This window comes from Esox lucius, chromosome 20 (genome assembly GCF_011004845.1).
Source record: "Esox lucius isolate fEsoLuc1 chromosome 20, fEsoLuc1.pri, whole genome shotgun sequence".
In the NCBI taxonomy this organism is placed as follows: domain Eukaryota; kingdom Metazoa; phylum Chordata; class Actinopteri; order Esociformes; family Esocidae; genus Esox; species Esox lucius.
This window is the reverse complement of record NC_047588.1, coordinates 14,593,300-14,608,853: the sequence shown is the minus strand read 5'-3', so window position 1 is coordinate 14,608,853 and position 15,554 is coordinate 14,593,300. Positions and strand designations below refer to the sequence as shown.

The following is a 15,554-nucleotide window of genomic DNA, read 5'->3' as shown; positions in this document are numbered from 1 at the left end:
TTTAGTCTATACACCCTGCCTGTCATTTAGTCTATACACCCTGCCCGTCATTAAGTCTATACACCCTGCCCGTCATTAAGTCTATACACCCTGCCCGTCATTAAGTCTATACACCCTGCCCGTCATTAAGTCTATACACCCTGCCCGTCATTAAGTCTATACACCCTGCCCGTCATTAAGTCTATACACCCTGCCCGTCATTAAGTCTATACACCCTGCCCGTCATTAAGTCTATACACCCTGCCCGTCATTAAGTCTATACACCCTGCCCGTCATTAAGTCTATACACCCTGCCCGTCATTAAGTCTATACACCCTGCCCGTCATTAAGTCTATACACCCTGCCCGTCATTAAGTCTATACACCCTGCCTGTCATTAAGTCTATACACCCTGCCTGTCATTAAGTCTATACACCCTGCCTGTCATTAAGTCTATACACCCTGCCTGTCATTAAGTCTATACACCCTGCCTGTCATTAAGTCTATACACAGTATACATTTTCAAAAAGTAATCATTTCAGTTTCAACTTGGGAAATCAGGAAGCCATTTCCCATACTATTTTCAGCACAAGAGGTGGGGTCTAGGTCTGTCTGGGCTGAGCGCTAAACCCCACCCCTTTTTAAACTGTAGTTCTTTTTTGTGGCCAGAAGGTGGGGTAAGGGTGCTGTTCTGCATGTTTTCATAAAACAACCCAACAGGGTTCTCTGAAAACACCACAGCACTCCCCCTTGCCATATTCACAACCTACATTCTTCTTGTGTCCTACAAACATTTAATTATGTCCCGGTGGAGAGCTGAACGTAGCATTCAGAGCTGTCCCAACACTTCATATGCCCATCCCAGACTCTTACCTTGGCTAGCTGGCCCTTCAGGTCCCGGACTTCAGCATCCAGGGAGCGCTTCTCACTCAGGGCGGTGGACAGAGAGGCATCTTTAGAATTCAACAGGGCCTCCAGGTCCTTGAGCCGAGCCAGAGCTGCTTCCAGGTCAGATTCCTTCTTCCCATTTCTGTTGAGACACAGGTGGGAAAATACATCAATTCCTGGTTCACTAACACAGTCTGTATGAAAGCAACCTGTGGACAAAGCAGTACAATTAAAATGAAACCTATGATGACTTCATATTCAGTAAGCCTTACAGAAAATTTAAATAAATCATTAAAGCTGTTCATCTCTGTACATGAAGTCCCGTTGTCGATAGGTGCTAAAGCTTGTGATTCTGGGCTAATAAACCCTTTATGTGTGAAGGACTCAAATTAATGCCTTGAGCTGTCCACAAGTGAACTTAATCATATTGCACTGAAAAGAATTGACCGGAACAATCGAATCAAGCTCCCACTTGTTCTATGTGGAAAGGCAAGGAGAGGCTCTTATGAAGGAGCACCTAAGACTACAGCTAAATGAAAAGCAATCACGTTTGTTTGCATGTGACATCCCAGCCTCTAAAGCAGGCATCAGTTAGCAGCACTGATAAAAACAATTAAAAATAAAAAGGAGCACGGACTGTGGAAAATCTATTCCATATCAGAATATTATAAGAAAAGTGGCTTTAGCTTTGTGCTGGTTGTGGGTTCGGTCAAAGCCAAGCAGGAGAAAAATTCTCAGTTACTGCGTTCGGTCCATGCAGTTGAATGTTCATTGTCACTAATGATGCCCATCTGCTGGGGAGATGGTTTCCAGACCGCTAATCCACCACTCTGCCCTCCCCAGCCAGGCTACTGCCGGTCTCTCATCCACATTTTTGTATGAACTCGATCAAATAAACACACTCGAATAGCCTACACACATACAACAACACGTACACTAGTCTATAATGGAGCAAAAAAATTGGGCCTGCCTCACATTGACTAAACCCATCTCAGATTTCACAGAGACCCAGAGAGCACTCATGTAGAGCGGGGTTAGTGATTTACGGACTTGTGGGTGGCATTCAACCCCATTTACCAGCACCATCCCAGTCAAGCACACAGACATATCTGTTGACATGAACACACAGAAACACAAACACCCATACCAACATCACACTGAGATTAGTATGCAGAAAGGATGAAATAAAAGAACTGTATTTGTCATCAATAAAAGCTGGATCCTCATTGGCTTAAAGCCCCCATGCAGTCTGTCATGGTATTTTTAACAGGGCGTGGCAGCAGATCCAGCTTCTCTCTAACCTTAAGGGAATCAGTATCTCTCTCGTTAATGATCCAGAAGCTTCCAAGCGCCGTGTATTTATGCTCTATCCTTTTTATGTAGTTGTTTGTCCTTCCCCTTCCTGAATTGTGGCCTATCTGTGGCTTATCTGTGATATTTTTACATTTCCTGTTTTACTCACCATGTTGACTTGATCGAACTGATAATGTATCCCACCTCTCTGCTTCACATTTCTTAACATCAGATACAGTGGGGAGAACAAGTATTTGATACACTGCCGATTTTGCATGTTTTCCTACTTACAAAGCATGTAGAGATCTGTAAATTTTATCATAGGTACACTTCAACTGTGAGAGACGGAATCTAAAACCTCTTGGGGCATCAATGATCATAAGGAAGGTGAGGGATCAGCCCAGAACTACACGGCAGGACCTGGTCAATGACCTGAAGAGAACTGGGACCACAGTCTCAAAGAAAACCATTAGTAACACACTACGCCGTCATGGATTAAAATCCTGCAGCGCACGCAAGGTCCCCCTGCTCAAGCGCATGTCCAGGCCCATCTGAAGTTTGCCAATGAACATCTGGATGATCCAGAGGAGGAATGGGAGAAGGTCATGTGGTCTGATGAGACAAAAATAGAGCTTTTTGGTCTAAACTCCACTCGAGGAAGAAGAAGGATGAGTACAACCCCAAGAACACCATTCAAACCGTGAAGCATGGAGGTGGAAACATCATTGTTTGGGGATGCTTTTCTGCAAAGGGGACAGGATGACGGCACCATATTGAGGGGAGGATGGATGGGGCCATGTATCGCGAGATCTTGGCCAACAACCTCCTTCCCTCAGTAAGAACATTGAAGATGGGTCCAGCATGACAACGACCCGAAACACACAGCCAGGGCAACTAAGGTTTGGCTCCATAAGAGGCATCTCAAGGTCCTGGAGTGGCCTAGCCAGACCTAAAACCAATAGAAAATCTTTGGAGGGAGTTGAAAGTCCGTATTGCCCAGCGACAGCCCTGAAACTGGAAGGATCTGGAGGTCTGTATGGAGGAGTGGGCCAAAATCCCTGCTGCAGTGTGTGTAAACCTGGTCAAGAACTACAGGAAACGTATGATCTCTGTAATTGCAAACAAATGTTTCTGTACCAAATATTAAGTTCTTCTTTTCTGATGTATCAAATACTTATGTCATGAAATAAAATGCTAATTAATTACTTAAAAATCATACAATGTGATTTTCTGGATTTTTTTTTTAGATTCCGTCACTCACAGTTGAAGAGTACCAATGATAATAATTACAAACTTCTACATGCTTTGTAAATGGGAAAACCTGCAAAATCGGCAGTATATCAAATACTTGTTCTCCCCACTGTATATACCCGCTGAAACACAATCCTGCAGCTTTTGGAACAAACCTTCGAAAAGAAGACCTGCATATGGCCAATGTTTTCAAGGTTCATTTAGGATGTGCCCTGTCTGTTGTAACCAAGGAGCAGGGAGTGGTCCTCCAGTTGCAGTTAAGTAAAATGATCTGTTAGGAAGTCATCTTTAATTATGTTGCCGTTGTGCAGCTGGTGTTTCTGAAAAACAACAGGACTTTGCTTGTATGCCCTCTCTTTTACCAGTGCAAATATAAACCAGTGCAAGTATATTTTACAAAATCAGATGCATTTTTATGCAAGTTATGTCATTTATTTTATAAAAACAACAATAACTTACATGGCCTCAGTTGCATTCACTTATAATAAAAATTCTGTATGAAATTAATTAGGGTCTATTTTTGTAAAATAGTGTGATGGTGAAGTTATGGACTGAGAGCAAAAAATAACCATAGGTTGGAAGTTGATTCATAAATACATCATGTGTGCCAACAAAATATATTTGGTTTGCTTTTGAAAAGCTTAAACATTGCATGTTTTAAAGTTGTTTTTATTTTTGTCTTCAAATATTTTTGAATATCTTTTTTAATTGCCTATATATTTATTTTGTGAGCTTTTCAATTCATACCATCAAACATATAGAAGAAATAACACCAGCCTACTGCTATGTCATACCTCTGCCTCAGGTAAAGGACACTGTAAAGGAGGCTGACAGGCTGATCAAAGTGAAAATATGCATTGATGGCAAAGCATTATATTAGATTGTCCTTTATTTTGCCTGTCTGTGTCTTTCCAGTCTTTCATAAGCTGCATAAATAGCTTGCCTAAATGTACATTATTTGTAACAAACATGTCAATTGTACACAAAGTGTGGGTGGGCAGTCTAATACCAGACAGGGAAGTCTGATCAACCACAGCCTGTGATTGGCTATTTGCCTTCTTACACAAAGCTTGCAATGAAAAATAACATTTAGTCCCCCGAGCATACCAGAGTAGTTATGTAAAATAATATATAGATGGAGGCCGCCTTCACATGCACAGAAGCTTCATGGTCTTTAGTCTGGAATAGGAAAGATCAGAAATAACCCTGATTGGCTGAAACTCTGTCTGTTAATATGGGCAGGAGAAATTCAAAAACATTATCACAGCCCGGATTGGGTCCAGAGCCCATTCTCACACAGATGAAAGGCCAGTGGTTGGTTTTAATCTAATTTTGATGTCATGATTGGGGCAAAAAGTAATTTTCAAATTTACCACTTGAAGATCATAAGCATTATTGTCAAACAGGAAAAATAAATATATTTTCATATATATTTGCAATGCCCCTACAAGGACACTTTATAAATGTTAATTAGGCTCTACTAATTAGACTCCATAACAGACACAGGATTATATTGAGCTTTCTTCCACCTGTGTGGAGAGGATCAGCCAGACAACTTGTTGTGATAAGCCTGACCCTGACAACAACACAGCAGAGATCAAAGGGGGAATAGGCAGAGAATGGTGAGGAATGTGCTGGTACGAGTCGAACCAGGCCAGACGGGGAGAGGGGAAGATGAGCTTCCATTGAAAAAAGGTAGCTCTAAAATCAAATACATTATTTCTGTTCAGCTTCCGTGTTGCTAACTTTCCACAGAACTGCCAAAATAGAATTGTTTCAGAGAAGCATAGCACAGATCCTTATATTCACTACCATTCCAAAGTTTGGGGTCATTTAGCAATTTACTTGTTTTTGAAATAAAAGCAAATTTTTTGTCCATAAAATAACATCAAATTGATCAGAAATATAGTGTAGACATTGCAAATGTTGTAAATGACTATAGTTGATAGAAATGGCAGATTTTCAATGGAATATCTATATAGGCCCATTATCTGCAACCATCAGTCCTGTGTTCCATTGGCAAGTTGTGTTTGCTAATCCAAGTTTTTCACTTTAAAAAGCTTATTGATCATTAGAAAACCATTTAGCAATTATGTTAGCACCCCTGAAAACTGTTGTGCTGATTGAAGATTAGTTCAGTATCTTCAGCATCAGCATTTGTGGGTTGGATTACAAAATGGCCAAAAACAAAGAACTTTCTTCTGAAGCTCATCAGTCTATTCTTGTTCTAAGAAATGAAGGCTTTTTCATGTGAGAAATTGCTAAGAAACTGATGGTCTCATACAAAGTTGTGTACTACTCCCTTCACAGAACAGCACAAACTGTCTCAAACCAGAATAGAAAGAGGAGTAGGAGGCCCCGGTGCACAACTGAGCAAGAGGACAAATATATTAGAGTGTCTAGTTAAAGAAACAGACGCCTCACAGGTCATCGACTGGCAGCTTCATTAAATAGTACCTGCAAAACACCAGTGTCAATGTCAACAGTGAAGAGGTGTCTCCGGGATGCTGCCCTTTTAGACATCTGCTAAAGACCACACACTGGCATTGACTGACTTATCCCTAGTGATCATGAAATAAAGCATTCAAATGTTGAAATAGGTCATTAAATGATGAAATACACCATGAAATTATGAAATGTGCCATGAAATTATGAAATAGGTCACAATATTATGAAAAAGGCCATGACGTTATTAAAATATATATTTTCATAGCATCAATAAATTGGAAAATACTATGTATTATTATGATATATCATACCATTATTTTAAAAAGGTGCATTCTAAAACACATTTCATAATAATGTGTCACTTAAAACAACATATTTATACATTCAATGATTTAATTTTGACACCTTTGGTCCTCCAGGGTGTTGTCCGTCTGTCAGGTGTTATAGAAGACATGAACATATACCCACAAGACATTGCCGAGCCCAGATTAAACCAATGCTGTGTTGTTAGTTCAGTGTTGTGAGAGTGTGAGTTTGTGTTGAGTATGTGTGCGTTAGTGGACTGGTGTGCACACTTCTTTTATTTAATAGCAGGCTAAGTGTTGACTAACCTTAATGTGCATTTTTGAACAGACATTGACAGGTGTTTAAATGAGTCACTGAAACACAGTAGGCCGGTCCAAAACTGTAGTGTGTGTGGGGGGTGTGGTGTGTATTAGGGCTAAATGCTGGATAGATATAATTTCATGTAAATGGATGGAGGATCATGACATCGAGTGGCTTTGACTTGATGATATATGATAAGGCTGTAGAGACATAGGGATGAATGTTAATGCATGATGTGTCACCACATATGAATGGCTTTGTTGATCAGTTCAACTACTAACAATCCATGTGATATTTTATGTGAATGCCTGGTTTTCTCAATGCTTTTCTGTTTCAGGTAACACTCAAAGAGAATGTCAGCCAATCTGCCCGTGAGCAGAATCTGAAGCAAACCTGGGTAACACAGCAAGACATTAATCCAACACACACAAATCAACACCTGAATGGCAGTTTTCACAAGGAGGTATTGGGTACGGTGTAACTTTGTTAATTAAATAAGTATACTTGTTTGTTCACTCAGGGTTCCTTTGTTTGATGTTGTTAAAAGATCAGAAAGCATTAGCAGATGCAAATTGTATCTGCATGCAAATTAGAGAGCAAAAGGAACAATACATATTGTAAAGTGCTATTGAACGTGAATGCAATGTGTTTGTCTGGCTACTCTAGGATCCTGCTCCAGGATGTTGCCTTAACGCAACACATCCATCTAAGAACAATGAGAGGACATGGAAGAAGCATAGGCCTCAAGCTCTTTGTGAATGTGTGAAAGGTAGAGAATATGTATTTGGGTACAAACAGAATCCCAATCCACTTTAAAATAAGTTTACATTTGAATCCTGCAAAATTTCGGCCACCCCTCAAACAGATGCAGATGGAATGCTGTTTATTAAACAAAGTTTATACAACTGAATTTAGACATCCTGTGAGTCATAACAGAGGATATAGAACCAAACTGGTGTACTGTATTCAAAGCCGATTCTAGCATTATGTACATTATGTCTGCGTTCAGAAACGTTCATTCACTGAACCCTTTCTTACATCATTGTAGATTATGCAAACAGAACTAGTTGTAATGCTTGCTTAACATCTAATCTGATACTGAGCTTTGATTTTAAAACAAGCTGAGAGCTCTTCCTAAAAGCCATGACATATGGTTGCCTAAAATGCCTCATAAGACTTGGGCTCCTATTCTACAACAGCCAGAAATCATGCAGTTTCCTAACTACAGAAGTGAATAAAATAAAAAGGAAACTTTTTTTTGGATGCACAGGATGATCTTCCCATGAATTCATCCTTATAACAACTCTGTAATTTATATGTTCTTATAGTCCAATTAAACTACGCCAACAAAGTTAAAGTAGCCTACATCAAGACATTTCATGTAGATAGGACAAATATGCTGAGAAGTGGACCACTCCAAAGATGCCATCTGTGTCCAGTCTGTGTTTCTTCTGTTACAGAATGCTAAAGGACAAGGAGCTCTGTCTCTAATGATTTCAAATACACACACAGAGCAGAAGCAGCCTTACTGAAAGACAGTGGGTTTGGGAGTATGTGAGAGTGTGAGAGGGGGGGAGTGAGAGAGGGGAGGCAGAGAAGAGAATGGGGAGGAATAATATCAGAAGAATGTGTTGGTGACTCACTCAGTCTTGGGTGACTCACTGCTATCTTTGTCCACCTCAATGACAGGAATGGAGCCTGCCACTTAGAGAAAAAAAGCCCCACAATCCTGACTGTTTTGCGGTACTGTTGCTATGACAACAGAGGCCTACTTGTCAGGCTTACACTATGCCATTTATCCAGAATCTGATGGAAGGGTATTTACTTCTCATGCTTACTTTCAGCATATTTCAAGGATCAACTGTATGAAAAAAGCATCCTCTCTTGGAAAACCTTCCCCGTTAGGGTCCCTATGGAAAATGAAGCCTAAAATGTCTACAATATGGCTGATGTATCATGCTGAGTACCCACAAAGTCTTGAAGCTTTTTTATGGCCTGGCAGCAGTAATGTCTAAATAATTATTCACTATAAAAACCAGCCAAATGCAGAGTTCACAACGGATGTTTTCCCATGAAGAAGATGTGAACCAGATTATTCGTATTCTAAAGGAATATAAAGACAGCAACACAAGACAATACAATGGATACGGTCAACTCCTTTCAGGACGTCATACAGTTCATCAACAGACTATTAACATGTAACTACTACAACAGCACGATAAGACAAGACCACTAATGCCACTCACAGATATTATATGGGCCTTATTACACCACACCACGAAGCGCCGGAGTGCACTCTGAACCACACTCTAAAAGAGCTCTTCCCATCAGTACACGCTAAGGGCATCGTGGGGAGGCAGTCAATGTTAAAACTGCCAAATCTCCATGGAGTTCCACAGTCAGTAAACGTAGAACACCCTCTGCACTCTGTGCTGTTAGGGGGTCAGTGAGGAGGGACCGATGTAGAATCAACCCCCCGTTACGCTGTTACTACAAAGTCTCCCACTACAGGTGGACAGAACAGTGGGATTCAACTGTAGGGGCAGGGCAGGACTAAGAAACCATGCCCCCTTACTGGACATGTTTGAACACGTGTGGGTGTGGTTCCTCTGTGAGTCACAGTGAAAATGCGCTGAAAGACGGAAAACACCAAAAGGTTAAGTAGGCCCCTGATTCCAATGCCATTTCACATTTTTAAAGTGGAAATGTTTAGCAGACAAAATATGAAGGGAAGAAGTGTGGAATGAAGGAACGTTTTTGAATCCAGAAATATATAAAATATACAGTTTTAGTAGAAACGGGGTCCAGGTAAAATAGTAGTTTTCCAAGGCCAACAGCCAGATAATACCATGTGCCAGTGGTGTTTCAGGAAAATAACAGCACGTTAACATTTAACGTTAACATTTGAGTACATCATTTCTTTTCAACTGCACATTTATTTCCGTGAATGCAATTTAGCAGCATTTGTGAATTTCCAAATCGGTTACATTAAAATACAATACAAAAGCACAGGCAGGCACATGATCATTTTCTATGTCTCTTTAGGGATGGAAACACAAAGGCAGTGATTGTTTTCATTCTCTGTGTGCGTGCGTGTGTGTAACAACACTGCCATAGCCAGAGACCACCCACTCATCACCACATCCACATGGGCAGATGGGAATAGAGCCGCTAATGTTCCAGCAGCGACATCGTGGTGCCCTGACATCCTAAGGGTATTTCAATTGGGGGGGGGGGGGGGGGCAGGGTGGAATGGAAAGGGGAATCCATGTCATGTCTCATGAACATTCCAAACGTAAAAATGTACATTGTAATTGGATAAGCGCAAGTAGTACCGCCACTGCTTCAAAAGGTTTTCTGCCTTTTTTATGTCTGTTACATATAACTCTGCTGGTGCTTCCCATTATATCTCTATGGAAACACATGGCAGTGTGGAACAGGACATGTCTCGCCCACAGATAAGGCCTTGTAGCAGGCTCAGTGTGACCTGGTTCCGCTGTTAATGATTTGTAAGTGACTCATCATGACATGAGTCAGGGGCCGGGAAGCCGTGCATTCAGGGCCGGCATAAGAACTTGCTGCCGTTGTTTGATTTGATTATCTAAATGTGATAAGTTGCAGAACGACAGCCTATTTAGACTACTATATTTTTATCTATATGAAAGAAATTTTCATTGGAAATACATAATCATTATGGTGTAAACTTGTGAAAAATTATATTTCTCCAACGCTACCTTCCCTTAGTTACATGGACCACTTCCCTGGCAGACACTCTCCGTGGCTACTGAGGTGTAAAGACAATGTAAACCTCAGTGTGTCTTGGAGTGGAATAAGTGGTGACATGTGAAAATGAATCATTACCAGGTTTAAAAGAAACTATAAACATCTCACATTGTCACCAGAGAAATTCTACTATGACCCAGCAAACCCACTTGTTCAAGAGCACCATGTTAGGTACAAGGCAAACATTGTCAGTGAGTCTATACACCTTCCATGCCAGGGCTCTGGCCCAAGGGCTACACGTGCATATGTTTCGCCTGACGTTTAAGAGACAGATTCTCATTGGTAGCATAAATCAAAACATTTAATTAACATAAAATATACGCTTATATTTTATGTTAGCTGTATTTAAATTCCTGAGTATTAGTAGTGTAATGACGCTCCTAGAGGCATGTTTAGCCCATTTTCCTTGTATATTACCAAAAGTAATACTTTTTTTCATTTAATACTTAGTGCACTGTGTTGGAGCATAACAAGATATGTATATCAACTGATATAGGCTAACAGAAAATAGGACTACTTCATATCAAATTGTTAAATCTAACTTAGTGCAGCAAACCTTTGTATAATGTATACTTTCCCTTGACATAAAGCAAACAGTCAGAGCGCAACTCATCCATGCGACCAATTACCCCGTCCAGCTGCATTGAGTTATAATGAAAGCATTGGTACAATGTGAATAGATGACTGGGAGTGGTGCATTATAGACTTTGTACTGTAGACTATGTGGTGCCAACAAGGATAAGCTAATGTTAGCACTATAATACTGTAGACTGCATGGATCCTAGAAGGATAAGCTAATGTTAGCAATATAATACTGTAGACCGCATGGATCCTAGAAGGATAAGCTAATGTTAGCACTATAATACTGTAAACCTTGTGGATCCTAGAAGGATAAGCTAATGTTAGCACTATAATACTGTAGACCGCATGGATCCTAGAAGGATAAGCTAATGTTAGCAATATAATACTGTAGACCGCATGGATCCTAAAAGGATAAGCTAAAGTTAGCACTATAATACTGTAGACTGCATGGATCCTAGAAGGATAAGCTAAAGTTAGCACTATAATACTGTAGACTGCATGGACCCTAGAAGGATAAGCTAATGTTAGCACTATAATACTGTAGACTGTGTGGACCCTAGAAGGATAAGCTAATGTTAGCAATATAATACTGTAAACCTTGTGGATCCTAGAAGGATAAGCAAATGTTAGCACTATAATACTGTAGGCTGCATGGACCCTAGAAGGATAAGCTAATGTTAGCACTATAATACTGTAGACCGCATGGATCCTAGAAGGATAAGCTAATGTTAGCACTATAATACTGTAGACTGTGTGCAGAACCTTTGAGGGGGAGAAATGTTTGCTTTAGAATTCTTTAGCCTATCCTAGCCCATTGGAGCAGCTGCAAACTGTGATTAAGATCTATCCAGGAAGTCTCCTCGACCCCACTGTATGCCACCGTCCGTTACCAAACATTCCCCTAACGAGCACTTGCATTGAGGAGTAGTTTATAACAGCACCACATTGGCCTGAATCTGGTAACCAGCTTGGTTTGCATAGGTTCCAGTAAACACAAGTGATTTTAAGTGAGACAAATCTGGGAGCTATTCCTACATGTTCAAAAATGTCCAATACAAACAGCAGGCTTAATGTAATTGGGAGCAAATGAGGAGCAATTTCTGGTGGGGCTAGGTCTTCCAGTTACTCCAGGGGGCAAGCACACTTCATCTACCTCCAAATGGAACTTACTTTGAGACACACACATTGTAGATGTGTGTGTCTGTAAGTATGACTGTGTGCACTATGTGTGCAGTGAATATATAAAAGTGTGTGCCTGTGGAGACCCAGCATCTTAAAGTGATTTATCCTGTTAGAGTCGATGACTCATTCAGCTTGGCCAGATCCTAAAATGAACAAAAGTGCTATGGAAACTATGAGCCAAACTCTACTCCACACACATGCACGCCAGCCAATGCCTTCTCTGAACACAGTATTGGTCCACTTAACATCCAAAGTCTACTCTTTCATTACCAAAACTAAACTCACTTTAACAAAGACAGCTCCACATAGCAGTGATGGCTTTCACTGCCTTAGCACATCTGTTTTCCATTGCTTTATACTTGGGAAAGGCAATTGGAGCAAGCAGCCACAGGGCTAGTCTTTATATACTCCTACAAGCCCAAGTCAGACCTTTAGAGAGCCCCGGAGACCAAGGGGATTCTATATGTCCAAATACTAAAATATTCATGACTATAAATTGAAGAAACTTAAATGACTAGGCTTTCAAATAACATTCCATGCTGTGTAATTATTAGTCATTGGTACAGCTACCCTCTAGCTCACCATGCATTACTGGACCAAAAACCCATTAAACAGCTGGTGAAATACCTACTAAGTACACAGTAAACATTAGTCCACTCAATGATAATCATTGACACAATAACAAACACTGCTGGTTGTTCAAAAAGACAATATACTGAAGTTTACTATAAGACAAAAAGTTAGCAGCACAGCCCAGGCTCAAACCTATCTATGGAAGGCTTTCAATAATAGCAGGTCACAAATGTTTCATTTATGGTCTATACAACATACTGGTCAAAATCAGTAGGATCACTCACAATGGTACTGAGACCCAGGGAGCCTGCAGTCCAGGCAGACTGCTCTGGGTCTGTTCACACTGCCTCACATGATACAGGCTGAGATCATCTGGGTCTGACACGGCCCTTGCTGGAGTTTACAGAGAGAATAGAGGGGAAATCAGGAGGCCCCCGGGAAAAGACCTATAAGATGTCACCTTACACATTTGAAACCAAAAACCAAAGTTGGAAAGAAATGGTGAAAAACTGATTCAGTTTGTATTTGTTCCACAAACAGAAAGCAGTCTCTTATTCCATTCCAGTTGTGTTTGGCACCATCATGATTGTGAACCATCCGCATGTTTCCCTTTCAGGTGGACTTTCACTGTGTGATAGTGGGAGCCGAGTACACTAGGCTGTGTTTGAGTGCAAAATCAGTGTTTAAACAGCTTTACCAAATCATCGTTCATTGACAAGGAGAGCATTCTTGCTCTCTTCCATTTTAGGGCAGAGGAACGTAATTGAACATAAATGAAAACTTCAGCATAACAAATGGACTTCAGTGGATTCCCCCTGTAATCCAGATATGCATCAGCAGTGGTCAATAGTCACATGATTAAATAGAAGTAGAGTGCGTTAGGTCAGCAAGTTTCGCTGAGCTAAATGTAGCATTTTACACCTAGGGTTATCCAATGAAATACAATATAATGTATTAGGGCATTTAACAGGTTATTCAGCAAACAGCTTACTTCATCAACGAACACTTAATTTAGGATAGCAATAGGGCAGATAATGACATTAAAGAAGGAACGACTAAAATAGTTGTCATGGTTAAAAGATTACCCAAGGAAAATCACTCAGTTTTACAATAGAAGGATCCACCAGTGCTAAAGTGTGTAACGAACCAAAAGCTCAAGTGCAACAGGTTAATCAAACAACTAGACGTGGGACCTTGCGGTATGAAAATAAACACATGCCACAAATCCCAAGATCCTTTGATGGACTTTAGGCACAAATTGTATATTAGGCTTAAACATGTTTTGAAATATTCCATAAATAGGGCCATAAAGACAACAGTTCAGAATGACCCTACTAATGCATGATTGTGTCTGTACAGAAAGGAAAATCTACAGACACAACCTTGTATTAGTAACCTTTGGTCCAGCTCACATGAATCAGATAACACATATACGTTTGAATATCTGATCAAACTGATATTTGTTGTGCTTGATTTGATCTGTCCTGCCACACCCTCGGCTATATCTTATTGTTGTAACAGGTGCAGCCCACTGCAACATGGGAGAAGCAGCCCTCTGCAAACGCACTGGAAATACGGAAATAGGAGTGGCTATTTACTTTTCAAAATCCTTTAATTATTTATATTTCACCACCTTTGATCATGAATGCCTACTCAAAACAATAAAGTTGTTTCCTCTTCAAACTGTCTGTAGTAGTTAAGTCTACAATGTTTACTCCCAGATGTAAAAAAAAGGCAACCAAACACTGGAAAGTTTACAAGTTGCCATGCAAATGGGAGAAGTGTAAGTAACAACTGTCAATGGCTGAATCAACAATGCCAGAGTTGGCATGGGTCTTCCTGGATACTATCAACATATCCGCCTATTCATACAGAACACGACTCATTGTGGGGATGTAGCGGGTGTCCTGCAAGTGAAGACCAGGATGAGGTTCCCCCGTCCAGACTCGTGTTAGACAGATACTGGCACAGTCGAAGGGTACTTGGGCACAAGACTCCTGCCCTTATGTTCTAGAGAGGGAGCATCCACACTCTATTACTAGAAGAGACCTAGATGACTGTGGCAGTGTTGGCCAAGCCTCGTGGCTATGTGGTGGCGTAGCAAATTACACAGTAGCCTAGCAACGCCTTAGTTGAGCTTTCTGTATTTTAGGGAAACACACTTGTGTTCGAGCCCAGAATTATTCGTCAAGTCCAAAAGTGCTTCAGCCAAATGTCTCACCCATCCGTTAATTATTTTACAAGCCAGAGAGGGTTGGAGGCGAGCAAAGGTAGCAGCCCAGTTGCTCAACGGACAGCCGAAGACGGTTGCATGTGTCGGATGAAAACAAAGAGGAGTGTGTGCCTGGCCCAGTGACTGTCTGTGTACAGTTGTGTACCATCACAGGACAGGACGAGTGACAGTTCCATCTGTTGCACAAAACATCAAGCAGTGCTTTAGTTTGTACCTTAGAATGCCAAGACAATCCAGCATTAAGGGCTACAGGAATTAGGCATTAGAGGATTTCTAGAAGAAAAAAAAAAAAATAGGAATGTATAAATAGAGAATGCTTCATTTAACTATTAATAAACATGACAGACTGTTCCGCCGTGGTAATCCAGACCTAACCAGAATCCCAGGGAGGCGTCAGTTTGAAACCCCTTCCCAGATCCCACTGCACAGCCCTGAAAAACCTCTGAGTCATCACCCTGTCATGTGACCATGCGGAGACTCCTTGGCTGCCAAGGCAACCAAACACTGGAAAACACAGTCGCTGCAGCGTAAGAGACTGCCCACTCCGAGCAGGACCCGTGTGATACGTCTCCACCACACGCATATTCAAATGTTTCATTTCCTTTGGAAAACAGTACAGTTACCCGCAGTGTTTCTGTTCTTCTCTCAATACAGCTAGTGGTCTTACGGCACAGTAACAAAACAAAAAAGAAAACTGTCCAATTTCATTAATTCACCACACACTGATTTGCTTGCTG

General features: G+C 40.9%; 1 protein-coding gene across 3 annotated transcripts in view; it reads right to left on the bottom strand.

Annotated features, from left to right (window-relative positions):
• Nucleotides 1–15,554, bottom strand: part of lmna (lamin A) — a 34,325-nt gene that overhangs the window by 5,852 nt on the left and 12,919 nt on the right. For all 3 annotated transcript variants that reach the window (XM_010905904.5, XM_034288944.1, XM_010905908.5), the window contains one exon: nucleotides 852–1,008. In XM_010905904.5, coding sequence (XP_010904206.1) covers nucleotides 852–1,008 — 157 coding nt within the window. The remainder of the gene's footprint in view (nucleotides 1–851; nucleotides 1,009–15,554) is intronic.